Raw genomic sequence first — 26601 nt, forward strand, 5'->3', positions numbered from 1 at the left:
AAATTGAATTTCAAGGGGTGTACTCATATTTTCAGTTTATTTTATTAGTGTAACAATTAGTATTCATGAGTTATGTAAAATTTCTAGAATAATGTTAAGAAAATCAAAATTTAAATAATTTAATATTTGACATTTAATTAATAATTTAATTATCAACAATTATATTCTTTGATAATAAAAAATTTATTTCCCTAGTATTATCCAAATTTGTACAAAAATGCTAGAATTTTCTTGTATATTATTTTTCTTATGGAGGCACATATATTTGTAGTACATAGTCTTGTTGAGGAAGAAAATAACATTAATATTCTATTTAAAATAGAAAATACACCTGAAAAGGAAAATAATAACAATAATTACAATGCTATTTTTTATTACAACTCACGCCAACAAATATTTATATTATATATGTTATGTTGTCAAAGTGTGAAGTTAATAAATGTTATCTAAGGTGAACAATATGTGACACACCTCAACCTAGATCGAGGCATGCTGGCCCTCACGTGAGGGTGATGTAGCCATGTGCACAGTGCGGAAGCAATAGAGATATAAGAAATTACAAATAAACTAAAACCAAATTAGCTAGAGTACTATATAAGATAAGGTGCAAGTATGAGATTAAGTGTGAGATACACAACCAGAGCATAAATATCCTAGATGCAGTCAAGCAGAATAAGTACTAATTATATAGCACCCAAGGGTGATCCTACATGGTGATGTTCTGTCAAAACCTCCATTAGAATCCTCGTGATCACCAAGCACTTCTACTTAAAACATGGAGGGGCGCAAAACAGAAAGTGTGAGTGGGCAAAAACAAAGCTTTTCAAAATAATTTCATTTCTCAAAAGTTCTAACCCCTCGCCGTAAAACCTGTATAATTTTCCTAGAAAAAATAGAATATATACATATCTCAAAACCATGCTCAGAAAACGATATTCATAAGTATGCCATGCCAAAGTATCTCAATGCAATGCTATAGGTAAACCAGGCCAAATATATAAATATCAAATCCTACATGATGATGTTCTGTCAGAACCCCCGTTAGAATCCTCGTGATCCACCAAACACTTCTACTTAAAACATGGAGGGGCGCAAAACATTAAGTGTGAGTGGGCAAAAACAAAGCTTTTCAAAATCATTTCATTTCTCAAAAGTTCTAACCCCTAGCTATAAAACGTGTATAATTTTCCCAGAAAAAATAGAATATATACATATCTCAAAACCATGCTCAGAAAACGATATTCATAAGTATGCCATGCCAAAGTATCTCAATGCAATGCTATAGGTAAACCAGGCAAAATATATAAATATCAAATATCGAATCAGCCAAATCTCTCTAACTCAAACTGCACTACTAAGTATATAGCTCAGAACCAATCTCAATCATATCAAATCAAATCAAATCCTGCACACGAGTCGGAACCACCTACAGTGGTTTGCATGACAAGACTAGGTGTAAAGTAAATATGCTCTAGTGTTACGATCACGTGAAGGCTGTGCGAATAATTTCGGGTCACCTACGAGTCGGAACCACCTAAAGTGGTTTGTACGACAAGCATGTGCACCTAACTTGGATCCAAGGTGAGCATACGGTGCGGGAGGTGAACATCACGTGAAGGACTGTGCCCTAACTCTGGGTGGGAGCACTAACACCGGGGTGCAGGTTTATGAGCTCTCAATACATTACAACATATCTCACATAACCGAAACAATCTCATACCTTTTGTTATGCACAAAACCGGAGGATCTTGGAACAACATAAATACGACCGTTAATCTGCAAGAAAGTAAAGGACACAAGATGTACCGTGGTTCACCCTAATGTTTAGGCTACGTCCACACTGATATTGTATTTCTCTGAGAGGATTGTGAGGGAGAGAGCCTCTATATGTGAGGATGAGAGCTCCTCTGTTTGTGAGGGTGAGAGTAAGGCTTTGGGGATCTCAGGCCTAAGAATTGGCCTCCCCAAATGAGGAGGGTGAGGAGTCCTTTTATAGAATAAGGGCTCATCACTTATTACATATTTGCCCCTTCATTTATTACATAATTACATTTGAGTCCCCCGAGTATTTATACGAGATCTAAATACGGAGGCCCTAAGTATGGGACAAACACCTTTGATTTATGAACTTACCTGGCACTTACCTGTGCGTCTGCATCACCAATCATGAATGTATGCAATTACTAATGCATAATTAAAATAGATAGATACTTGCATGGCATTTCCAAGACATATATTCATTTAAATTCATTTTTTGGGAAAAATCTCAAGTATATAGGTATATATGGAAAACCAAAAGCCCACTCATTGGTATGTTGAAGGGTCGTAGCCCCTGAGCCTCGATGATGGCGCTCGTCCTTAGGATAGGTCTCACCTATATACGAAATAACTGAATAAACGTTATTTAAAGCACATAACCAAAATTAGGTAATAACTTCTCATACAAAGCTCAAATGGGGCTTTTGAATATACCACCATGATCTACTAACCTCAGGAACATCCCCATATTTTTAGAAAAATTTTCCGACGTCCCATGCGCCGGCCAAGGCATGGCCAGACGCACCCCCACGCGCGGCCAACCTTGACGAAATCCTTAACCACCGTTAGGGAATATTTCACTAAAAATTAGAATATTCCGTTAAAACTAACATGATGTTGTTAGCTGCTGTTAGGAATATTCCATCAATATCGACGAAATATTCTTCTTTCTTCTCCGGCGAATCGCCGGTTACGGTTGCCGGAAACTGGAAATTCGAAAAACTTTAATATCTTCTCCATTTTTCAACCAAATTTCACAAATGTTATACCAAAATGAAGCTTAAGACAAGTAGAACAAAACCTTACCTTTCAAAAGTCCTAAAACCGACGGAGCTCGCCGGAAATCCCTCGATAATCCGGCTAAACCTGCAACTCGTCAAAATTCAACTTCCCGACGTCCAAATCACTTCACTTTTCTTCTCCGAGCTTCGTGAAGACGATCTAAAGCTTCCTATAACCTTAGAATCTTTCAAAAACTCCACATTTACGTGTGCATGAATAGTACCTCGAATCGGAGGTTCTTGGTTCTCTGGTTTTCGAAGGTTTTGAGTTCAACCAAGGGTATGGTTGGATTCCTGGGCTTGCTAGGAGTTCAAAACCACCCTTCAAACCTTCGATCCGTGCACGAAATGCTTGATCCAAGGTTTGTCCGTACACTATACAAAATTTGTAGAAAATTCGAAAGGAATGAGAGAGAGAGAGAGAGAGAGAGAGAGAGAGAGAGAGAGAGAGAGAGAGAGAGAGAGAGAGAGAGAGAGAGAGAGAGAGAGAGAGAGAGATCTGAGTATGTGGTATGCACGTGTGGTCCTAGTTGGGTCACCAACTAGCACAAAACCTTAAGTCCTTTAGTTCTAATTGGTCCCAAAATATTAGGGACTTAACGAATTGGTCCAAATCCAAAATTTAAACCACACAACACCACAAACGCTCAAGGGCATATTTGACATTTCACTCCTAAAAATATAATATTTTGGGACGGGTTGTGACACTATGTGCACACCTTAGATAATTAAAAACATGCAAGCCATAACAATGAAAGTAATTATGGTGATAATAGTTTAGAAAAATGCTAAAAAAGCTTTTACAATGTGTTTTTTCTTTATTTAAGGCGTGAAAATGCACGTAGTAAATGATGAGAACTTTTTTAAGGCATGGCCTTTTACTGATTGCCCGGTGTGCATCGTAAACAACTTCTACGACATGCATTGCACATCATAAAACGTATGTTTTGGTGTAGCGAACTTCAATTTTCTAATGTTGCACCATTAGGTTTTGAAATCGTATCAATTTATGCTTATCAATTGTATGACTGTGTATAGGCTAATGTGAAGTATATATTTACTCAATATGGAACTTCTCTTAAGTCGTTGCTTTGTGCCTTAAAACGATAACCAATTGCACATTTTGGTCCAAACTCTATTAGTGACAGTGTGGTTTGTCTGACAACTTGGAAATAAGTCTCACATATAGCATGTCCTCAATTGAGTGGAATATTAGACATTCAAAGAGACAAATGTATAAATTGATATAATTTTAATAACTTCATGATGTTATATGAGAAAATTTAAACTCCATTTAAAAACTACCTCAAACTTGAGGATTATAAAATGTAGTTTATCCTAGTTTTCATTACAATATCATTCAAGGGTGAGATTAACCTTCAACGCTTTACCAATCAGAGTCGATGGTGCTTACTAGTTTTTAAACCTGAAACTTGGCTTTTCTCGGAATTGAGGACATGGCCATGATCCCAAGTCATACAGCTAGGTTTCAGAGTTACAAATTTTGATATGCAGGTAGGGTAGTGCTTTTTATACATTTCTTTTTAATTTTTACATATTTTTGTTAATTTTTGTATATTGATATTTTTAGTTCATTCGATTTGACAGTTAAAAATTGAGAGGTGTGTGATAGATAAAAATATGTATGTGAATAGATAAAGTAGCAAGCCATCCCTACCAACGGTTCTGGTTAGTTTAGCAGGGAAAAGTAGTGATATGTGATGTAGAGCGATGGGAGGAAATGATGCCATCTTTTTTTTTCTTACATTGAATGCACAAAATGGGACCTAAATATAAATAAATAAATAAAGGGAGAAAGGAGTCCTCAAAACCCTTTTTATGGTAGGCACTCATGATCACAAGCTTGTGACAACTGATAAGATCATACATTTAACAATAGTACTTACTCTTAATTACCATTGGAGTTTGTAAATAAAAATGTAGACTATATTAGATTTTCAAAGTAGAACAATGTAAAACACGAAATGTATATCTTCATCAAAGATACAAAGTTTTACACATTATATATGCATGATAGCTCAACGCATGTTTCTTATTAAATGAAGAGAAAAAAGTAACACATAAACAAATAGACATGAAGACACTTAAAAAACCTAATTAGATGTTTGATGTTACATGATCAATATCATAATGAGAAACAATTCCTTAACCTAAATAAGGCCTAGCTTAGATCCCCATGAACTCCAAGACGAGGTAAGTTGGATAAAGATTCTCCAATTTATACTTTCACACAATACTGATTTATATAGAGAGTAATTTAAACATTTTCTTGAGTGTTGGCCTCATGAGTTACTATCAGCATCTTTCAGTTCACACCATAGCAATTGGCTTGACATTTTGTTGTGAAACCCACTTGCCTTATCCTAACTATAAACAATGTCATAGTCAGGTCCATATAATATAATTGTCCAGATTAAAAGTAAATAAATACATAATTTTGGTTGAGTTTTGAAGTTTCTTCACCCAAATTCTTCATTCAAAATCAAAATGATGATAGCTGCTACTTGTTCTGGGAATGATTTTTGTATATCATTCACACTTTTGTTTATATATGTCCCGTAATTCTTCTTCGGTTATTTAATTCAAAGATAAAAAATGAATATGAATGTGCGTCGATCACTTCTCTTTGTTTATATATATTTTTATTGGAACTATATTCTTCCATATATTTTAGAAACAATTTCAAGTTAGTTTGGGCGAAGTTAATGATTCGGTTATGCATTTTCTCAATCTCTAAAACACAAAATCGGTCCCGATTTACATCATCGGATATTCGGATGTCGTAGATTGGAAAAATTAGATATTCAAATGTGTTACAACAGTAAGTTAATATTTTGTTGGGGTGTGATATCCACACACCCCTTTTTACTTCTCTCACATCTTTTTAGTTTTCGGCTGTCGGATCGGATGAATTGAAGAAGATCAACGGACATAAATTAACAAGAGGTGTGTGAGAAGTAAAAAATGATGTGTGAATAGCACACCCCTATTTTGTATTTGAAGACAAAACCTATGCTGCTGTTTCAACACATATCGTGTGGGGCCTTTATGTATCTACAATGTTGTCATATACACTGAGTTCTTACTTGTTAGACGTTGTCAAAGTGCCTCGTAGCTTCCACTATGCTAATTCTGTTTTTTCTCTGGCTGAAGATTAAGTTGGCTTTATAGGAACTGGATGGCCACTATAATTCCAATCAGTAAAAGCCCCTTTCCTAATTCGAATTCAACTTTTTGTTATATTAATATTATTTATTCCTTTTTTTTTTCAGCTTTAATTTTCTCTTTCTACTTTCAATGGTTTAGAAACGATATACAAATGAATCTGGATGCTCTCCTCTTCCATCTTCTCCTTTTCCTCTAGTCCCTTCCTGTTTGAACACTTACAATTAAACATTTTGTGTTAACTTTTTTATAGAGAGAAAAAGACAGAGAAAAATATGTGAAAAAAAATAGGAAGAGTGAGACTAACAAAGAGAAAAGTATGAGAGGAAAAAAATAGGAAGAGTGAGATTTTAGAGAAAAGAAAATCCTACTCCCATACAATCATTCTTTTAGGTAGTACAAGATGCTTTTCGCCTTTGGAAGTTTATCTTTGTTTGACTGTCGATTACTTGACGCCCTCTTCCACCTTTTTTATCCGGACTTAGAACCGACAACGTAAAATAAACTTACACACATAAAGTTAAATTATTCCTTGTATAAAAAAGAAAATTTTTATTTGCCTTAATCTTAATTTTTGAAATCGAATCCACTGAGGGAGGTAATAAAGCATGGATGTAGACCACTGATAGGGTTATTTGGGTTTTGATAATGTTTTTATGTCCCTTTTGGTCGGAAGAAAAAAGGGATGAAGCACGCAATGTGGGGATAGAAATAAAGTCTATCATGCAATGTAGGGATGGAAATAAAGTCTACTTGTTTGTGGCAATTTGGCCACTTTCACTCCCAACGATAGCTGCAACGCGACTACTCGACACTGAAATTGTGATTTCTTTTCAGAAATAGTGGGTTCAACTTTGAAAACTTATATATTTTTCTTTTCATAAATATGAAATCATAGAAGATATTTGACGAGGATATCACATTTTGGTAAACCACATTGTACCGCCACCCGGGAGATCACATATGGGTAAACGACATTGTACTACGACCCTGATAAAGGTATGACCACCAATAGAAATAGGTCAAACCTCTACCGGGGATATGTTTTATTGTTGTGAAGTAGGGCTGGAAAAGCAGTTTTAGATTGGTTAAATTTGACTATAATACTTACATGTGTTAAATACAATTACAATCTCAACGGTCAAATTGTGATTGTATTAAATACATACTTACATGTATTAACTACATATATTAAAATGAGTTATATTCTCAGATGATGATTATACTAAATAAATGTAAGTATTGCAGCTAATTCTGTAAATTTCAATGGAATAGTGTTTAGGAGTTTCTAGAGTCCATTTCAATCCAAGATATCTTTATGGAAAGAAAATAACGAGACGAGTCAAACTCGTTATTTTTCCATGACCTAAGATGGATTTAGGGAATTTGAGATTGTTTAGTGAGTAAAATACATATTTAATTATTTTGGTACGTTCATTTTTAATTTTCTTTTGCTATGATTATTTTGTGGAACTTTTTAAATATTTCGAGTCAAACTCACACTGTATCATATATGTTTTTTCAAAATGTGATCACTCTAGCATTACCCTAAAATCACATCTGCATTAAATCATAAATTTGAATGTGGTTAACTTGATTAAATTAACTTTTGTTCTTTTAATCCGGTCTACATAACTTCCAAAATTCCCTCCTAGATGGTAGCATTTTTGTGGGCATCTGGTGAAAACTTTTGACAATGATTTTCAAATGTGCTAAGTTGATGTCATGGATTAATTCTGACATATATGATTTGTGTGTTTGGATATTATATTGTAGATCTTTGTTTGGTAGGATCTTCAATTGCTTATGTTAATTTTTTTTCGTTTTTTCAAGAGAGATGCTATTCACACTCCTAATTTATTATTCTGCAATCCTAAGTTGTGTGTATCAACTGCTTTCTTTAACATAAAGTATTGGAAGGCCTGCTCTATGCCATCAAGCACTAGTTAATCATAGTGCTTCGTATCTTTAATTTATGAATTTTAAATAATAAGAATCAATTTAAAGCAAAGGCCATGAGCATATTGGTTGGTTAGGATGAAGTCAAATGAACCGTGGCCATTTGAGCAACGAGTGTGTGTTGCCCACACGATTCCATGTGCCTTACACTGGCCCTGATAGTGTGATGGGCATATTAGATCTTCACCCACACTATTTGCTAGTCCATGCAACGCCGAAACTTGAGCCCTCACAAATTCACAGATTGCTTTCAAATCTCTTTTCGTGGTGAAACGAAATCCTTTGTTCCTTTCTTCGGATCAGGATTCTCTTATGAGCTAAGGGTAAGGATCCTCCTGAGCAAGCCCATCGGACCGTTGAAATTTTATTCAACGGTTACAAACAGAGGCTCCCTCTAAAAGTTATAATAATTGTAACCTTTGTACAAAATTTCAATGACCCGATGAGCTTGCTCATGAGGATCCTCACCCTTAGCTCAGGAGAGGATCCTGATCCCCTTTCTTCATAACTTGATTGGACTCATCTCTACAAGTGGAAACTTTAGACATGACAGGTGACTCGAACAGGATACAAATATAATTTTTATGGTTTCTAAAAGTTTAGGGGGGAGGATAGACTACTCATTCCACGGTCAGTACATACTACAAGTCTCTTTAAGAACTTTATAGAGAGGGTCTTAGCCCTTTTTTTGGTTTTTACATATTGCCTATCAAAAGGAATTGCCGACAGCATGACAACTATAATTGAATAAACTGGTACACAACTTTTTAGCTTCTATAATTGATCTGTATTTGCTTTAATGTTTTGCTTGTGATGAACCACTTACATGAAACAAATATGTTAATGTTATGATATTTCAAACTTCCCACGTGCTAAAGGGTAATAGATACCGCCACATTAACGTCCCGGTTGTAGCACTGCCCAAATCTAGGAACCTTAGCTCATCTCAGTCCAATAATGTTATCGATTTAATTTATTGCAGAAAAAGACCTTTCGCCCAACTCTTAAGCTAGAGGAAAGTTGTTGAAATTATGTTCAAAGCCTAGGCCCAAGGGTTGGGTTGCCAACTTGCCAAGTGAGTCTCTTCTATTTCAGAACCCCAATTTACTCAAGAGACCTCAATGGGAGAGGCTTACTAGCTTACTACCCCTCCCCTATTTTTCTGAATAAACATAGCCATGTATCAAATGTAAGACGATAGCAAAATGGTGTTTATTGATGCATTTCAACGAGAAAAAAGACTCCGGTGTACGAATGAAGCATGCAATTCTGTGGATATACCATCTGTATGCAAAGGAATTACACAAATTTGAACGAGTCACCGGACCTATTTTCTTATATTACATCTACAGAATAAGATTGCGCGTAAAAGAACAGAATGGACCTAATTCATTTCATTCACCTCAGTTCAGAATGTTCATATGCTTCGGAGCTCTCATAGGTTTTGTAGGCTTCAGCTTCAGGGTTCTCATATGTGGGGACTTCATCAACATTAATGTCATCAGAACCTTCAGAACTTTCATAAGCAGAAGTTTCACGAACTTCACTGTTTTCGGGTAGACCAAATTGGAGCAAGTAGTTCACTCCATCAATCACATCATATACCATCAATCCAATCCTACCTCCTGCCCAACTGCCCAATTGACTTCCCACAAGGTAACCAAATCTCCCAAGCCTTTGCTCTCCTACAAAGCCTCCTCCATAGGTGCCAAACAAGGTTCCCGTGCCCCTGAAGGTCCCTTCTGTAATTGTACCACCATAGTATATGGCTTCAAAGAAGTCCCATCCGGACGAGATGATAGGACCTATTATCCGCTTGGCTTTCCGAGTTGCCAGCTTCGCTGCCTTTGCTCCTACTTCCTGTGCTTGTTTGGCTGCATCTTTAGCAGATATCCCCTGCGACAATGCATCAGACAATTCACTTTCAATCGCTTTATGCTTTATCGTCTCAACATGAGCAGCTCTGATGTTGTTAACATACAGCTTCACTCCCTCTTTCACAGCACAAGCTAGTGTTCCGGAACTCATATCAAAGCAGTCAAAGACTGTAAACTTCCCACTCTGAGATGCACGCTCTTCCCCAAGCAGTTGCCGACATTTTTCGGCTACGGCAAAAATAATCTAAATAAGTAGTGGATACACATTTTCTATACAAAAATACTAAAACCCTGAATGTTGCATTACATAACATATATTAGTAAATCGCAAAATGCTTTACAAAACCTAAACAAACACAAACACAAACTCCAGACGCTAAACTATCACATAAGTAAAATATTAGGAATAGAAACATTTTATTTGCATCTCCATTCAACCAGAGGTCCAGAACAAAATGTAATATTAAACAACAACAACAACAACAAAACATTAACATCAAAATAGTGATTCATCTTCATTTATAAGTTCTCTATACTGATTTGTAACGTGGGTGGCAGGGTGCGGGATACTTTTTCCTTCACTTGGGTTTTTCCCACTGGGTTTCTCCGAGCAATGTTTCAACGAGGTACTCCAGTCCCAAACCTTGTAAGGTTATGTAGCTATCAGCTCAGGTCTACAGGAAAAATCAAATTCCCACTCCCCTCAACAGATTCGTATCAAAATAAGAAAGACACCCAATTTCCTAAACATTGGCAATACGCCGCAGCATCGAAAGCTAGAGCATTATGTGGCAATGGGTGATTTGATATTTGATACTCCATGCTATCAAATATCATACACAAATCACATCACCACAATGATCCTAAAAGAGAGACCTAATTATACAATGGGAAATTTTATTTAAACCCATGTAACCTATTTCTACACCTAACTTACTCTTTGCACCCATTTGATTTTTAACTAAACTATTAATATCTCTTTAAACCCAATTTAATACCTAATATATCCCCATAAACCTAATTCAATATGTGGATTTATTTTTACACCCATTTGATTTTTAACTCTATCCTTACACCGTTTGGAAATGAACACCGAGAATTGGGGTGTGAATTCGGCCATGGCTAACAACAAGACTGACACTTCTATAGATGTTGACAATATTTTGAAATCTTTCCAAGCATGATTCTTAGACAATCATACATAGACATCAAACTCTCATAATTGACCCCTTCAATGGCTTCCGTAAAAGCATTCTTCTTAACATCATTATATATTTCCTTCCTTGTTTGATTTATAGGTGAATATAGGTTATGCATTGTGTCTTGAAAGCGAATCATTTGATTAGGTTCCATGGTAATCTGAAGAGTATATGTTGAATCTGATATTATTCTCATAGGAAGCCCTTGCTCAATGTCTCATGGTACTCTCTAAAGGATTTGTTTACCCTGTGCAATTTATAAAGGTAAGAAATGTTATACGTTTTTGGGCGGAGGCCTAATTAGCATGGTACCGAAGAACAAACTAGGATATAAATTGCACAAGGAAAGACGATAAAAGCTCTGGGGAGAAGTTGCGTAAGTATTTCAATTGTGTGCAGTTGTAAATTGAAAAAAATCAAGCTGCTTAATTATCTAAAAAAATTTCAAAATCGTACATTGGTTGGAGGAATCAAAACTTCATAATCACCATCCTTAAATAAAAAAAACTTGTTTTTCTCTACGAGAACTATTAGGGTGCGTTTGTTGCACTGGACTAAGCTCAGGAACTAAGTTAGACTGGCTTAGACTAGACTAAGCTGGATTAATTTAGTGAAGCGTTTGTTCCAATGTCGGACTAATAAGTAAAATAATATTTTTTTTCTTTTTCCTTTACCATTTTCCAGAACACACTTTCTCTGTCAACAAAGCTCTCCCTTTTCTCCATTTTTTCTTGAAATGTTATCCTCACAACCCAGAATCATTGTCTGCTCGATTGGGTTCTTCTGATAATCCCCATGTGGAGCCTCTGCAACCACAGCTTCATCTCAATATTTTGCAGATCTTTACAAATTCGCACAAATAAAAAACCCCATATTCGCTGGAATTGCAAAAACCCATGTTCAAATCACAAAACCCAGATCCAATCCCAAATTCGCTCGAATCATAAAACCCAACTTCGTTGGAAGTGCAAATCCCATATTCGAATCACGAAACCTAGACTCCAAATGCAAACCCAAACGAAGAGATATTGGGTTCGCGTGTGTAGGCAGGCAACAGCGAAGCGGGCAGACGAAGCAAGCAGGGAGAGGAGAGTTCGCGAGTGTAGGCAACAGCGAAGCGAGCAGATGAGAGGAGAGAGGATGCGACGCAGAGAGAGAATGGGACGCAGCAAGGTCTTAGCAATCCCATGGTTTTTTAGGGGATTGGCTAAGACCTCCTAGTGAAAGAGATAGTCCGTGCGAGTCTCGTTTAATCCCACTTAACTTAGTCCATATGAGCAACAAACACCAGAGTACCTTAATGTCTAGTCCTATTCGATCTAGTGAGAGTTAACGAGTCCAAAAAAACGCACCCTTAGGGTTTTAGTCAGAATAAAGTAGGATAAACAAAGAATGATTGTATGGTTTAAGTATAGTATTTGGGTTTATTGATAAATTTGAGTTTTATTATTAATTTTATTTTGTACTTAATAGTAATTATGCAATAGGGTAAAATAGACAATCAACATTTAAAATTGAGTGCTACTAGACCCATCTTAGTGTTCTATTTTCTCACCCACATGATAATACCACCCACCATAAAAAATTAAAAAAAAAAAATGTTATTTCCTCACCCATCATTATTCCCAAAATAGCCATATTATATATATTTTTAAATAACTCTAATATATCTTTAAATAATATTATAAATAAATAAATAAAAATAAAAAAATGAAAGAAAATGCAAGACCTAAGATCTAGACATTCATCATCTCCTTCACATCTATCGCCGTCCTGCAGAGACCCCAGACTTGGGACCACTCTTCTTCCTTCTTTTTTGTCAAAACCGCAGATCTCACACTCAATTCTCTTTTTTCTCCAATGAAGTTTCTCGTCTTCGTCTAGTACACACCCATTCCTTCCTCCAACCTTTCTGTCGATTCTAACCCAAATCTTTCCCAACCTCTTCCACCAAAGATCACACCCCACCCACCATTATTTATTATTATTTTTTGTTTTTTCAAAATTTTAGTACTGAATTAAATAGGGGTTTAAAAGTCTTCTTTTAAAAGGATAAATATGTTATTAACATTATCATTAAATGGTGGGTAAGGAAATAAGACATCGGGTGGAAATATCACCACTACTAAAATTTAAGTTAGATGTAGAAATAAGTTACATACGTTTAAATAAAATTTCCCTTATACAATCTGGGTTCATAAAATTTTGGGATTTTCATTCAAACTCATACCGTTTGTTTGCAATGATTTAGGGTTTACAAAGATCCTAAAAGAGAGACCTAATTATACGAAGATCCTAAACCCAAAACCCTAAGCCAATGAAACAACCAAAAGAACAGATCTTTACCTAATCAAGTAAGAAAATTTTCAAATCCCAGAAGATGGGTGAAAGTAATACTTCAAACTTTTAATTCTTCCCAATCAGTTTTCACATAAATACAAAATAAATTGAAAATTTTTAGATGTATATATGTGTTTGTGTACCTGTTATACTGAGGACGATGATGCCAACTATGAAGAGCAGTAGTTGGATTCTCTTCTTCTGGAAATCCATGGGATTATTAAGGTCCTTTTGGGGAGAAAAGAAAAACCCTAATTTTGGATTTGTATGGTGAATGGAGATGGGATTAGAAAAGCTCTGAAATGAAGAAGCTTCAATGACAATGAAGAATCTCTTAAGCCGTGTGAATGGAAGTCAAGACTCCAGATATGAAGATTAGGATGGGCTTCTCCTGTGGGGTTCGATTCGAGCGACTAGACAATAAAACGCTGCGTTTTGTTGTCGGTTTAATTATTACTTCCCCTAGTCGAACCTAGGACTTTAGCTAAAGTGCTTCGGTGCTTCGAAACACTTGAGCTCAAGTCTATTGCCACATTATTGTACTTTTAAACTAATCTCTAAAGTGTTTTGAGAAAGATTTAAATTTGAATAAATAAAGAAGACACATATGCTCTAACCAATATGACTACGTTCATGTATACTCTAAGTAATACTGTTACATTTTCCTCTTGCCAATCTTTTTCTTGGACCGGTGGTTTTTCCTTTTTGTCGTAAAATGGGGTCAAGAACCCAAAAAAGAATTTACCTACAAATTTAGAAATAAAAGATATTAACCATGAATTGGAGGATTTGAACTTGAGTGCAAGAAAGCGAGCCACACTGCTTTGCCCAACTGGCCTAAACCGCATCTGCCTTGACTTCATATAGTTTGGTAGATTTAGGCTTTTAGCTGAAAGAAGTTTGAGAGTTGCACTACAACTTATTGTCCCCATAACTTTGTGAGACAACAAAGAGTATTATTAAACTGAATCAAATTTAGGCTTCTGCTGTAGTCCACAGCTCAAACATTCAATCAAAGAGTATTATTAAACTGAATCAAATTTAGCCAACATGGCTTACAAATTCCAATCGAATGTCAAGTAGATACATGGCCTCGTCTTCTTTTCTCCATGAGAATTCTCAGAGCTGGCAGAAGCTTGAAGTCACAATATATAAAGAATGATGTGGAAGCTTGCGAAACATTCAGCTAAGGATCATAACATTTAAGAGGTGAGACCAAAGAGACGAGAGTACTATGATCACTGGTGTGCAGATGCTTACTGAATTATGCTTTGCCGGTGATGCAGAAGAAAATACACTTCATTAGGGTGCGATTGAAACCAATTCGGTTTCTCATTTTGATAATTAAGAGCTAGATAGACTATAAAGGTGCCAGTCTATATCAGGAACAAAACCTTTATCAGTCATTTCCTTTCATATTATTTTGTAAGTAGTTTGACTATCAACCCTTTCTCCAACATCTCATTAAGAAGCTCATTCACATCTTCAAGCTTGCCCTTTGCACAATATCCTATGATCAACACATCATACACTGCTACATTTGCTCGCGCGCATTGTTTCTCCACCTGTTCTCTCACATTCAAATCCGACCTGAGGTTTCCTTCCCTGCATTAGCCATCCATCAGAGTATTTGTATGTCAAGTTACTGGAAACAAGGCCCTTTTTTATCGTCTGCCATCTGGTCTAAGAATCGCAATGCCTTTCTTCACTCGCCTTCTTTGCACAATCCATCTATTCATACATTATGTGTTACTGATTTATGAGATTAACTTCCAAGCCCTTCACCTCCATTTCATGTAAAATCTTCATGGCAATTTCAACGTTTCCCTGTCTACACAAATCAGTAATCCGGCAGTAATGCCAGAGTGTTGGGAAAATCCCTCCCTCTAACATTAAACTGCGCAACACATTTGCTTTTTCCATCAATCCATCCTTACAACAGGCATCTACCAACATATTAAGACTGGGTGCAAAGCGTTGATTTCTAATGTCGTTAAAACCACTCGACAAAATGCATTTATAAGGGGCATTGTAGGTAACAACATTTGGCTTCACACCCAAGCCAAGCACTTCATCCAGCAAACCACCTGCCTCATCAAGCTTCCCGTTGCAGTAATACCCCAATCAATCAGTGAATTATGCGTAATCACAGTCCGTTTCAAACCCTGCTTCCTTATCGCCTTGAACACCTTCATCGCAACTTCTGCATTCTCATCTTTACTACAGAACCCCTCAATCAAAGTATTAAACATAAACCTGACTCGGGCGAACATTATTCGACACCATCTCCGTCAAAACGGCATCAACTTCGTACATTTTCCCCAAACCACCCATCTTGCAAAGCCCATCAATCAGAGTCTTATAAGCAACCACATTTGGTGAAATTCCCCAAGCCTTCGTGTCATTGGCAACATCCTTTGCCTTGTCCAATTTCCCAACTTTACACAAATCAGCCTTACTTCTCCTCCCAATCCTTCCACCATACGCATTCAACATCGAAAATTCTACTGTGCTCTGGCGTATCCTATTCAACATAACCAATTTCACCATCCTTCAACAAAGCACTCAACAAAGGATTACAAGATAATTTGAACCCATAATTTCGAGCTCTCTGAAAGCTCCAAAACCCAGATGTGTCTGCAAACTTTTCACATATGCCAACACCAACATATTGAACTCGAAATTGTACAAAAATGGTTTGCTACATACACATTGAAAGTTGAAACCATGTGAAAAATCAAAGAAATCGAATGCATTTTGCTGTTTCGGACGAACCCATCTAAGAAAGCTCATATCTTTGAGCACCTGAGAGTTAGCTCTGGTCGGCGCCGGAGCCGAACAGCTGGTGAAGAGCTGCGGCAAAGCTCGAGCCTTTGAGATGGGTTTTGAGCTCCGACCAGTGCTGCTTCCCTAGCAGCTCCGAAACGAGCGGAATGTTGAAGGACTGCACGGTAGGATTTTTGGTGACGCAGAGGCAGAGTGTGGAGCAGAGAAGCCGAAGGTTCTGTTTGTTTACCGGGAGAGTTTGAAGAAATTTTCTCTGGAAACTTCAGGGGTTCTGGATGCATCGTGCATTTTGCGCGCACCATTCTTTATGTAGTTCTTCATAACTGCAGGGGCATTTTCGTCACATGAAAGTACAAGCGACAAGGGTTTATGAAGGGCTTTAACTTTAAATTCAAGCGCTTGAAGAAACCCAATATCTATCTTTTGCTTCAAGGAGTTTTAAGCTCCGCAACAATGGCGGTTCTCTCGAACCCACTACTGCTCCGCTAGGGCTACCAAAAACCCTAAACCCTAAATTCAATTTCCGATTTTTCCCACAATTTCAATCGATTTGCTGCCAAAGACAAATGCTGAAGCTTCTGTCTTCTTCCTCCTCATGCCTCCAGGGCCGAATCCACAGCCTGGGTCCTAATTTGGGGCTCCGTCCCGGGCCCACCGAGCTCGCCTCGCCGTTTCTCCGAGTTATTAGCTCGCTCACCGGGTTGACTCGGCCCAGTTCGGTTGGCCGAGCGTATTTTTGCTCGGACGGGAAAGATGGGTCTGATCAGGTGGCGGAAATCGAGGTAAAGAAAGCCGAGGCAGAGGGAGAGGCCGCTGAGTCGAAATCTTCATCGGCAATTGTGCCCACAAATCCGAGACTCGACGATTATCTAACGGTTGGTTTGGATTTGGAGCTTTTGGTTATGCTAAAATAGTTTAATTGGATTAGGAGAAAATGAAGATATAGGAACTTATTGTTAATTGTTGTGTTTTTGAATTGTAATCTTAAATTTCGCAATTCAGTTTATGTTGGTGTTTGTGTTGTTAAGGATGTTTTTAGTTCTTGGGATGGTTTGTTCAAGTTTGTTTGTGTAAGTGTTTTGCTTTGTTAAGTAGAAAGCCAGAAATTTTGTGTGTTCTGAACCAACAGATAAGTTGGATGATGGATTCATGAATTATATACCCTATCTATCCATTTATTTTTGTTTCCTATTACCTTTCGGTCAGGTTTTAGCGTTGCCATTGCCGCATCGTCCGCTCTTTCCAGGGTTCTACATGCCAATTTATGTGAAGGTACATGAGACTATTGGATACAGTGAAAATCAAGTTGGCATTTTGGTTGTTGGGTCGATTCTTGAATTGCAGTTACTGCAAGGTGTTATACAACATTTGACTTACTGAACTAACTAATGTGTCGCTTCTGATGTAGGATCCTAAGTTGTTGGCAGCTTTACAAGAAAGCCGAAAACGGCATGCTCCATATGCTGGTGCTTTTCTTCTCAAGGATGAGCCAGGGACTGACCCTAGTGTGGTCTCAGGTTCTGAAACAGATAAAAACATAACAGACTTAAAAGGGAAGGAGTTATTTAACCGTCTGCATGAAGTCGGTACTCTTGCCCAGGTATCTAGTTTACTCCCAAGTTCCATATGCCCTTAATTCTGTGGATTAACTGGACATACAGTAGAATTTCCTTCAGTTTTTATGAATTTTTATACCTGTTGTCTTCATATTTCAGATTTCAAGCATTCAAGGGGACCAAGTTGTTCTAATTGGTCATAGGCGACTTCGAATTACAGAGATGGTGAGGGAAACTAATCAGTAAGCATGAACTTTTGGTCAATGGCTTTAGCAGGCATATTTAGCATCTTTTTTTGGCTCATCACCTCATATATGTCTCGCGGTTCATTTTCACGTTTCATTGAACTGATTAAAACATTTTAGTCTAGTGAAACTTTTCAGTATTTAAGTATGTGCCTGTAGATTTTGCATGTGCAAACACACGCTCAAAACACATTTATAATTCAAATTGGTATAGTTAAACTAAGCAAACTTATGGCTTGTCTGCAGGTTGAGGAGGATCCTCTGACTGTAAAAGTTGACCATCTCAAGGTCCACATTTGTCTCAATTTTTACCCATTCAGTTTGTTTACTTTTGGAGGTTCCACATATAAAGTAGATTTTTCTCTCTTTTTCTTATGGGTTTATACTTTGTATTTCAGGACAAACCCTATAACAAGGATGATGATGTCATAAAGGCAACGTCATTTGAGGTTATATCGACTTTAAGAGACGTTCTGAAGACTAGTTCCCTTTGGAGGGATCATGTTCAAACATACACTCAGGTTCAGTTTCTCATAATCTGTGAAATTTAAGGCATCTTTCATTTTGAATGCGTCTGTACTTCAAAATAAATTTATTTGCTTGCAACATGTGAAACCTTTTTTTCCTATTTATATTTGTGCAGCATATAGGTGATTTTAATTTTCCAAGGTTAGCAGATTTTGGAGCGGCTATATCTGGTGCAAACAAGTTTCAATGTCAGCAAGTGCTTGAAGAGCTAGATGTAAGCATAGGTTATCAAATCGTAACTGGGATGATTGATGTGAATTTATACTCAATCTTATCATATCGACAATGCTTTTTAACTGTGCAATTTTTGCTCAGGTTTATAAACGTTTAAAGCTCACACTGGAACTAGTGAAGAAAGAGATAGAAATCAGCAAGATTCAGGTATGACATGCCAGTATGTCATTGTTTTGTAGCATATATTCTCCACTGGTTTGATTCTCTTTTGTTAATTCCTTTTTTTGTTATATCTAGGAATCTATTGCAAAGGCAATTGAAGAGAAGATAAGTGGTGAACAACGCCGCTACTTGTTGAATGAGCAGCTTAAAGCAATAAAAAAGGTGTTTGTCTCCCCGCTCCAACCATCCAGACATTTTTTATGCCATTACCCCTTTGGATGTGGATGAGGATTTCTCAGTGATCTGTTTTCTTTACGAGGGGTTTTATATCCATTCCTTTATTTCATTCTTGGGGATTATGTAACCTTACGGGGCTTGACATGATGCAGGAACTGGGATTGGAGGCGGATGACAAAACAGCACTTTCTGGTTAGTATTATTTTTTAATATTTTTATTTTATTAAGTTTAACACTCTCGCAAACCTAGATATTGTGTGTGTGTGTGTGTGTGTATTGTTTTCCCTGCCTTTGCAAAAGTCAAAGGCTGTTACATTACCATGAAGTCGAAAACAAATATATGTTTGGCCTTCTCTATATTGTTATAGATGTTTAGTAAGACAAACGTTGTTTATGTATTGCATTGTGTGATCACATGATGCATACAATCGGGACTAAGACCAACTTTGTATAACATTAAGTTTCGCAACCATGTTTGCAAATATGTGCACATCATGGCCGCTGTTGGTGCTTTCTCACATCAGTTTTTATCTGAATGTGACTCAAGCATGTTTGTAGATAACATTGATAATCTATTCTAAATATTGATTGTTCATATACATGAAGGTAACGGCTGCATCATTTTTGTGATTCTGTGGTGCAGCAAAGTTCAGGGAGAGACTTGAACCAAACAGGGAAAAATGCCCACCTCATGTGTTGCAAGTTATAGAAGAAGAGCTCACAAAACTGCAGCTTTTGGAGGCTAGTTCAAGTGAATTTAATGTGACGCGTAATTACCTAGATTGGTTGACTTCCATTCCATGGGGAAATTACAGGTTTTTGCACTATTCAATTTAGTTAATCAAATTGCGAAGGATATCGACATTCCAATAATTGATGTCATATTTGTGGCTCGGATGCTGAAAGATAATCTGTTTAGACTCTTTGAACTATATTATAAAGCCATTTATTGTTAATTTAACACCATGCCATACTTGGATAGGAATATCTGTAATGAATATTCGTTTATATAAATCTAAAATGGGATAATGGATACTAGCGTGAGAATGTTAAAAAAACTATAAAAAGATATATTTGATAGGTATATAAGATATATTATTTGAGTTACTGTCCTGTTCTTATTATTTTGTGGTAAGCATTATTTTGTTATTTAATTGAAGTAATGTGTCCTTATTGTATTTTTAACTTTTTAGCAGATTTCTAAATATTCTAACTTCTCTTATCCAAATCCCAAATGCAGTGATGAGAACTTTGATGTTCTTCGGGCTCAAAAGATTCTTGATGAAGATCACTATGGATTAAGTGATGTAAAGGAAAGGATATTGGAATTTATTGCCGTCGGGAAACTTAGAGGAATGTCACAAGGTTGGTATAGTTTTCATCTTTCACAATTGTCTACCTTGATTTAGGAGCATTGCCTCATTGCATTGTTTATCTTGTTTCTCAGGCACTGATTTAACTCTTATTTTATATTGATATCCAAGGTTGTAAAAGATGCTGCAAATCTGTGCTAGTTTTCATGATAGCAGTGCGGATTATTGATATTCTGCATATTTATCACAGGGAAAATCATTTGTCTCTCTGGTCCACCTGGAGTGGGCAAAACCAGCATTGGTCGTTCAATTGCACGTGCCTTGAACCGTAATTTCTACCGATTCTCTGTGGGAGGATTATCCGATGTCGCTGAAATTAAGGTATTTAGCAAGCTTTGTGCACCGAAACTTTGAGAACAACTATACAACATGAGCTATTCCTTATATACTTCTAAAATCACATCCAGGGGCATCGTCGGACCTACATTGGTGCTATGCCAGGAAAGATGGTACAATGCCTTAAAAACGTGGGAACAGCTAACCCTTTAGTTCTGATTGATGAGATTGACAAGGTAATATATTATGGCTGGTTGGCTTGATTCATATTGTACCTGAGAGACATCATATTGTCGGTCTCTTTTGTAGTTTAGAGTGAGGAAAGGTTTCTAAAATGATTATTTACAAAACCAGAAGTGCTTTGAGTTTTGCAATAAGTTCATGGTTGTTTAACTTTGCCTTGTCTTGTGGCAGTTGGGAAGGGGGCATGCTGGTGATCCTGCAAGTGCTTTGTTGGAGCTTCTTGATCCAGAGCAAAATGCTAATTTTCTTGACCATTATCTTGATGTTCCAATTGACCTGTCAAAGGTTAGTTTTTAATATGTGATTTTTAGGCATTCTGATGTCCCTACTTTTGCTGGTAGTATAATTGCAATTTTCAAGCAATCTGACATATTTGTGTGAAGGTTAGAGTAGTATAATTAATGTCTTTTAGAATATAAGTTGCGGGCCTTGCGGCATGGATGAAATGTAATAAGGATTACAGATGGTTTCTTTTTATTCCTCTTGTTCTTAACTTGATCCTACCTTTGGAAATTTTGTTACAGGTTCTGTTTGTTTGTACAGCAAATGTTGTGGAGAATATACCGAATCCTCTCTTGGATAGAATGGAGGTTATTTCCATAGCTGGGTATATTACTGATGAAAAAATGCACATTGCTAGAGATTATTTGGAGAAGACCACACGTGAAGCATGTGGAATTGAACCTGAACAGGTTGAAGTGACCAATGCAGCTCTTCTTGCTCTTATAGAAAATTATTGCCGCGAAGCAGGAGTTAGGAACCTCCAAAAGCACATAGAAAAGATCTACCGCAAGGTTTGTCGCCAATATCTAGATTTAGATCACTACCACAAACTTGAACCTTTTCTATATGACGAACCATAAAACTCTATCCACTTGATTTAAAGTTTAGGTCTGTAGAGCTACTGCTTGAAAATGTGGAACAAATTTGTGACCTTATTTCTTTAACCTATCTTTTATGCCCTGGCAGATAGCTCTGCAACTTGTTAGACAAGGAGCATCAGATGAACCTGCAGTTGCTGACCAAAAGTCTCCCACTAGTCAGATTGATCTCCCAGTCGAACCTGGAGTTCTTGCAGCTCAGGTTGTAGAGACCTCTGAAACCAAAGTAGAAGATATTGATAAAGTAGATCAAAGCGTGGACCAGACTGCAACTGGATCCTTAGAGAAGGATCTCCCAGCCGAACCTGCAGTTGGTGAAGTTGAGGTTGCAGATACTGATGAACCTACGGATTCAAAGGTATGTGATAACATATAAAGTTACCGGGTAGAGGTTACTTCATAAGCTGTATGAGTAATGGTGCAACTTGAGTACAATCTTAAGAATTATTTTTCTTCATGCAATATTAGCAATCTTTATGAACCTCCAACCTGAGAGCGTTTAAGATGATTCTTATTTTAAAGAAGCTTGTTAAACTGCCCCTCAATTCAATCCCATTTCATCTGTTTCTGCTATCCGAATGTGTTTGCCAACTGAAGGATTAAATGGTTGTACTCGTCTTTACAGGATGCGAAAGAGACTGAGAAAATTCAGGAAAGTGAAGGAACAAAAACAGTTGAAAAAATCTTGGTTGACGAACCAAACTTGTCTGATTTTGTTGGCAAACCTGTTTTCCATGCTGAACGCCTCTATGATCAGACTCCGGTTGGAGTTGTGATGGGTCTTGCTTGGACTGCCATGGGCGGTTCCACCTTGTACATAGAGACCACTCAGGTTGAGGAAGGAGAGGGGAAAGGAGGCCTTCATGCAACTGGTCAACTTGGAGATGTTATGAAAGAAAGTACCCAAATTGCTCACACAGTTGCAAGAGCGATATTGCTCGATAAAGATCCAAGCAATGCCTTCTTTGCCGATTCCAAGCTTCATCTACATGTTCCTGCTGGGGCCACACCAAAAGATGGACCTAGTGCTGGTTGCACCATGATAACATCCATGCTGTCCATTGCCATGAAGAAGCCTGTCAAGAAAGATTTAGCAATGACCGGTGAAGTAACACTAACTGGGAAGATCCTTCCAATTGGCGGGGTAGGTTAAGCGATCAGACATTTATTAAGAGTTTAAGTTGCATTATATTCTCTATTTAGGAAATTTTATCGAAGTTTGCTGTAATGCTTTTGTGTACGTCGTGGTGCATCTCAAACTCATCGAAACTTCATGTTTGCATACAATTTAGGTTAAGGAGAAAACTATAGCAGCGAGGAGGGGAGGAGTGAAGACCATTATATTTCCTGCAGCCAACAGGAGGGATTTCGACGAGCTTGCCCCTAATGTAAAAGAAGGTCTTGATGTTCACTTTGTAGAGGACTACAATCAGATATTCGATTTGGCTTTCGGTGATGGCCAGAACAAGGACGAATAGGCCTTCTTCCCCAGCAATTCTCAAGATAGAACTGAAACTGGCATACATGCCCGGTGCGTGTTTTCTTGTCGTCCTTGGGTCAGGACCATCCCCATAAGCATCAGAACAGGGCTAAGCCAAATTAGAAGAGAGATAAATCATTTGGATGGCTGCAAGGCACAAGTTTTTTTTTTCTTATTTAAATTTATTCACTTTTATATTTGTCTTACTGTTCTGGTGAAATTGAAGCATCCAATTGCCCCATTTTGTAACAAGCACATTTGAGCAGAATTTTGATATATCTGTGGAACGAATGAGGGAAATTTTCGAATTATTTAATAAATATGGAAGTTAGTTTTTTTATATTTTATTTTATAAATTTAAGGCTCGTTTAGAAGTGCTTTCAAAAATGCTAAAAGCGTTTTTAGAGAAAATATTTTTGGGTCCTAAAAGTACTTGAAGTGCTTCTTTAGAATTTATTTATTTTTAGGAAAACTAATGAAAAGGGTTTGAAAACTTTGAGTTCTAACCAAAAGAACAAAATAAAGGGTAAAATGAATAGTATCATAATTGATTTTTTAGTGTAAAAATGTGGTTTTTCGTTAAAGTGAACAATACTTAGAGCTTTTCGTTAAAGTTCCCTTTATTTTTTACTAAGAACTGGTACAAAAAGTATTTCACCTAATCATTTTAAAAATACTTTCAAACGAGTTTCTTCTGAGGGCTGCTGAATAAGGATGAATCAAAACAATTGAGATTGGTGGTGGTGCGTTTATGATTTGATTACATTATTTCCCATCTTATTAGCATATATTAGCATTTCAATCTCTTCCTGACCATCCAAAATGTGCCGTGTGAAATATGAGTTTGAAGGAGTGTGTGTCAGAATATGCTCGAGTGCTCTTTGACAAGGCCATTGTCTTCATAATGATCTCGCTTTTTGTTTCCATTGACACTTGGATTTAAAAAAGAACTGACATTTTTTTAACAAGTTTATGTAATTCCTATTTTTAAGGAGACTTACATGCACACCCGAACGGCATATACTCATAATTGGTTTGAAAAACCATCACTTTTGTGTCCTTATTTTATGCAAATCATTTTTTAGAAAGACTTGCACCACACCCCTAAACTTCACTTGCGCATGACAGGCACAGTTAATTTGACCTCCCTATTTCATGCAAGTCTTTATTCCTCTTTTTGAGAGACCTACATATGCACACCTCAAACGTCACTATAACATTTCAGAGGAATAATATAATGTAATATGAGAAAGTTAAACGCATAGCACTGCCTATCGTCCAAGATGTGTTATGGTGACATCCGAAGATTCATTATGTATGTCCACCTCTTACCTCATTGGACAGTCAGAAAGTGGGCCGGTGTAACTTCTTTGAGTACCATCAACTGTTTTGGAGAAAAAAAGAAGGCTCTTCGCTTTCTGCCGAGTGTGATTTTTTAGATTAAGACAACTCCTCCATCTGCAATCCTTTGTATCAACATGAGATACTATTTTTTTTCCTTAGCCGTGGTGGAGCTCTCTCTCTCTCTCTCTCTCTCTCTCTCTCTCTCTCTCTCTCTCTCTCTCTCTCCAAACGCCAATCAAAACCAGCATGAAAGATTTGAGCTTTGCCAATATCTTTAGAAGTTAGTCTCAGATTTTGATTGAATGCACATGCTATTTACACGACTTTATCAAGTATCAATCCAACCTAAACTACTTCTATGACAGTATAGTTTTTTAGACACTTTTACGTTGTCAAACAGTAAATTTGAAATTTAAAGTCTTATTTAGTTGTATGTTTTAAATTATCAGTAATTTGTACTTTTCAATGACAACATTGAAGACGTGCAAACATTTCATCGGAACAGGACTCCAATTTTAGAGCCCAAATTTTGGAAGGCCCCATAATTTTTCATCCTCCTATATATTACATATTTCCCAATAAAAAGTTTTCAGTTAACATATGACTATACAAGATATTAGGTTTCTACATTTATCTAACAATTAAACAATAAAAATATAATTAACTTGTGTATTATTTTCTCACATAAACACAAAGCGTCTTCCTCTACCTCTTCATCCTTGCTCCTTTTTCAAGGGTTTACCCTAAATCATGAAAAAAAAAATTAGTTGAAATTTTTTGTTAGTTGAATATGGCATGAATTACATTGTCCAAAAATGAAATCTTGGAATACTATCTTAAGGAGAACCCATATTTTGTAAAACTTGTACAAAACCCAAATGTCAAAGACGTCCCTAATAATACTCTTAAAAACATGACATAACATAACATGTAAAATCATAAGATAATTTTCTTGTGCTTATACATGAGATTTCCCACGTCCACTAAAGTGATTAACATTGATTAGTATCTTTGACGATGGTTTGACACTACCATAGTTTGCAAGAAAAATAAAACTTAATTACAATCGTGATATGATGAAGATTACATCTCCTTTTTGTTGCCATGTCATCACGCGTGCATAGCTACATGTCAGCGAAGCTTGCAGATAATCGAAAAGTAATGCTGATAAGACCCTTAAATTGCATGATTAACCATGTTAAATCATTACCAATAATTAAAGGGGTGTGATATCCACACATCTCATTTTACTTATCATACACCCTTCTAATTTTCGGCCGTCGGATCAGATGATTTGAAGAAGATTAACGGACAAAAATTAACAAGGGATGTGTGGGAAGTAATTTGGGGTGTGTGGATAGCACACCCCTAATTAAAAGAGAAATGTCTCAAAAGTGGTATTCTCCGTTGATTTTCTGCCACCTCACGTTTTTTGCACTATTTTACGAAGAGTTCAACTTTAAAGAGAGTTTACTTAGCATTTATCTAATAAAAACCAAATCTCAAATTTAACCTGCGTGGGAACCCTAATGACTACGTGGAAACCCTAGTGATGAACCTGCTTGGGAAACCCTAATGATTTCCCAACTTGGGTACCCTAATGAGTGCATCCAAAATCTGATAAAGCTGCAGCCTGCAAGAAAGGAAGAAAGTATCCAAATTTAAAGGACCCCATCAAGATTTCATGCATGAACCTTCGAGATTAAGTAGTAGCATGCCATGACTCGAGGAAGAAGAGAAAAAGGAGGGCCTACACTGGGTCATATTTCCACCAGGAAAATCAAAGGGAATGTTAGGTTTTTAAAGTCACAGAAATAATGGGACCCCAAAAACCAGTTGAATTGAATCTATGAAAACCTTCACTATCGAAATTGTGCTTGCTCTTATTTTATAATTTTTTTTGGAAGAAAAAAGAAAAGAAAAGAAGAGAGGTCT

The 26601-nt window shown here is 36.8% G+C and overlaps 2 protein-coding genes across 2 annotated transcripts; one reads left to right on the forward strand and one right to left on the reverse strand.

The window, feature by feature from the left end:
- Positions 1-9161: 9161 nt before the first annotated feature.
- LOC103450856 (uncharacterized) lies at positions 9162-13924 on the reverse strand. The gene is made up of 2 exons (XM_008390257.4): positions 13524-13924; positions 9162-10069 (listed from the first exon to the last, which is right to left on the reverse strand). Exons 1-2 carry the CDS (start codon positions 13591-13593, stop codon positions 9363-9365), a joined length of 777 nt encoding a protein of 258 aa, XP_008388479.1. The 5' UTR covers positions 13594-13924; the 3' UTR covers positions 9162-9362.
- A 1887-nt stretch (positions 13925-15811) lies between these two features.
- On the forward strand, positions 15812-23662 carry LOC103450854 (lon protease homolog 1, mitochondrial-like). Its single transcript, XM_008390256.4, has 19 exons — positions 15812-17042; positions 17374-17439; positions 17576-17767; positions 17883-17948; positions 18215-18256; positions 18367-18489; positions 18612-18710; positions 18812-18877; positions 18968-19054; positions 19222-19261; positions 19713-19884; positions 20310-20434; positions 20633-20763; positions 20850-20954; positions 21133-21246; positions 21486-21755; positions 21931-22200; positions 22468-22986; positions 23135-23662. Exons 1-19 carry the CDS (start codon positions 16734-16736, stop codon positions 23318-23320), a joined length of 2982 nt encoding a protein of 993 aa, XP_008388478.1. The 5' UTR covers positions 15812-16733; the 3' UTR covers positions 23321-23662.
- Positions 23663-26601: the final 2939 nt, after the last annotated feature.

This window comes from Malus domestica, chromosome 12 (genome assembly GCF_042453785.1).
Source record: "Malus domestica chromosome 12, GDT2T_hap1".
Classification (NCBI taxonomy): domain Eukaryota; kingdom Viridiplantae; phylum Streptophyta; class Magnoliopsida; order Rosales; family Rosaceae; genus Malus; species Malus domestica.

Coding starts and splice junctions, on each gene's coding strand:
- LOC103450856 (XM_008390257.4), bottom strand. CDS start 13,593: ATGGATTTCCAGAAGAAGAGAATCCAACTACTGCTCTTCATAGTTGGC. Junction 10,070..13,523: donor CATCGTCCTCAGTATAACAG/GTACACAAACAC, acceptor TTTTTGCCGTAG/CCGAAAAATGTCGGCAACTG.
- LOC103450854 (XM_008390256.4), top strand. CDS start 16,734: ATGCTGAAGCTTCTGTCTTCTTCCTCCTCATGCCTCCAGGGCCGAATC. Junction 19,262..19,712: donor TGACAAAACAGCACTTTCTG/GTTAGTATTATT, acceptor TCTGTGGTGCAG/CAAAGTTCAGGGAGAGACTT. Junction 22,987..23,134: donor AGATCCTTCCAATTGGCGGG/GTAGGTTAAGCG, acceptor CATACAATTTAG/GTTAAGGAGAAAACTATAGC.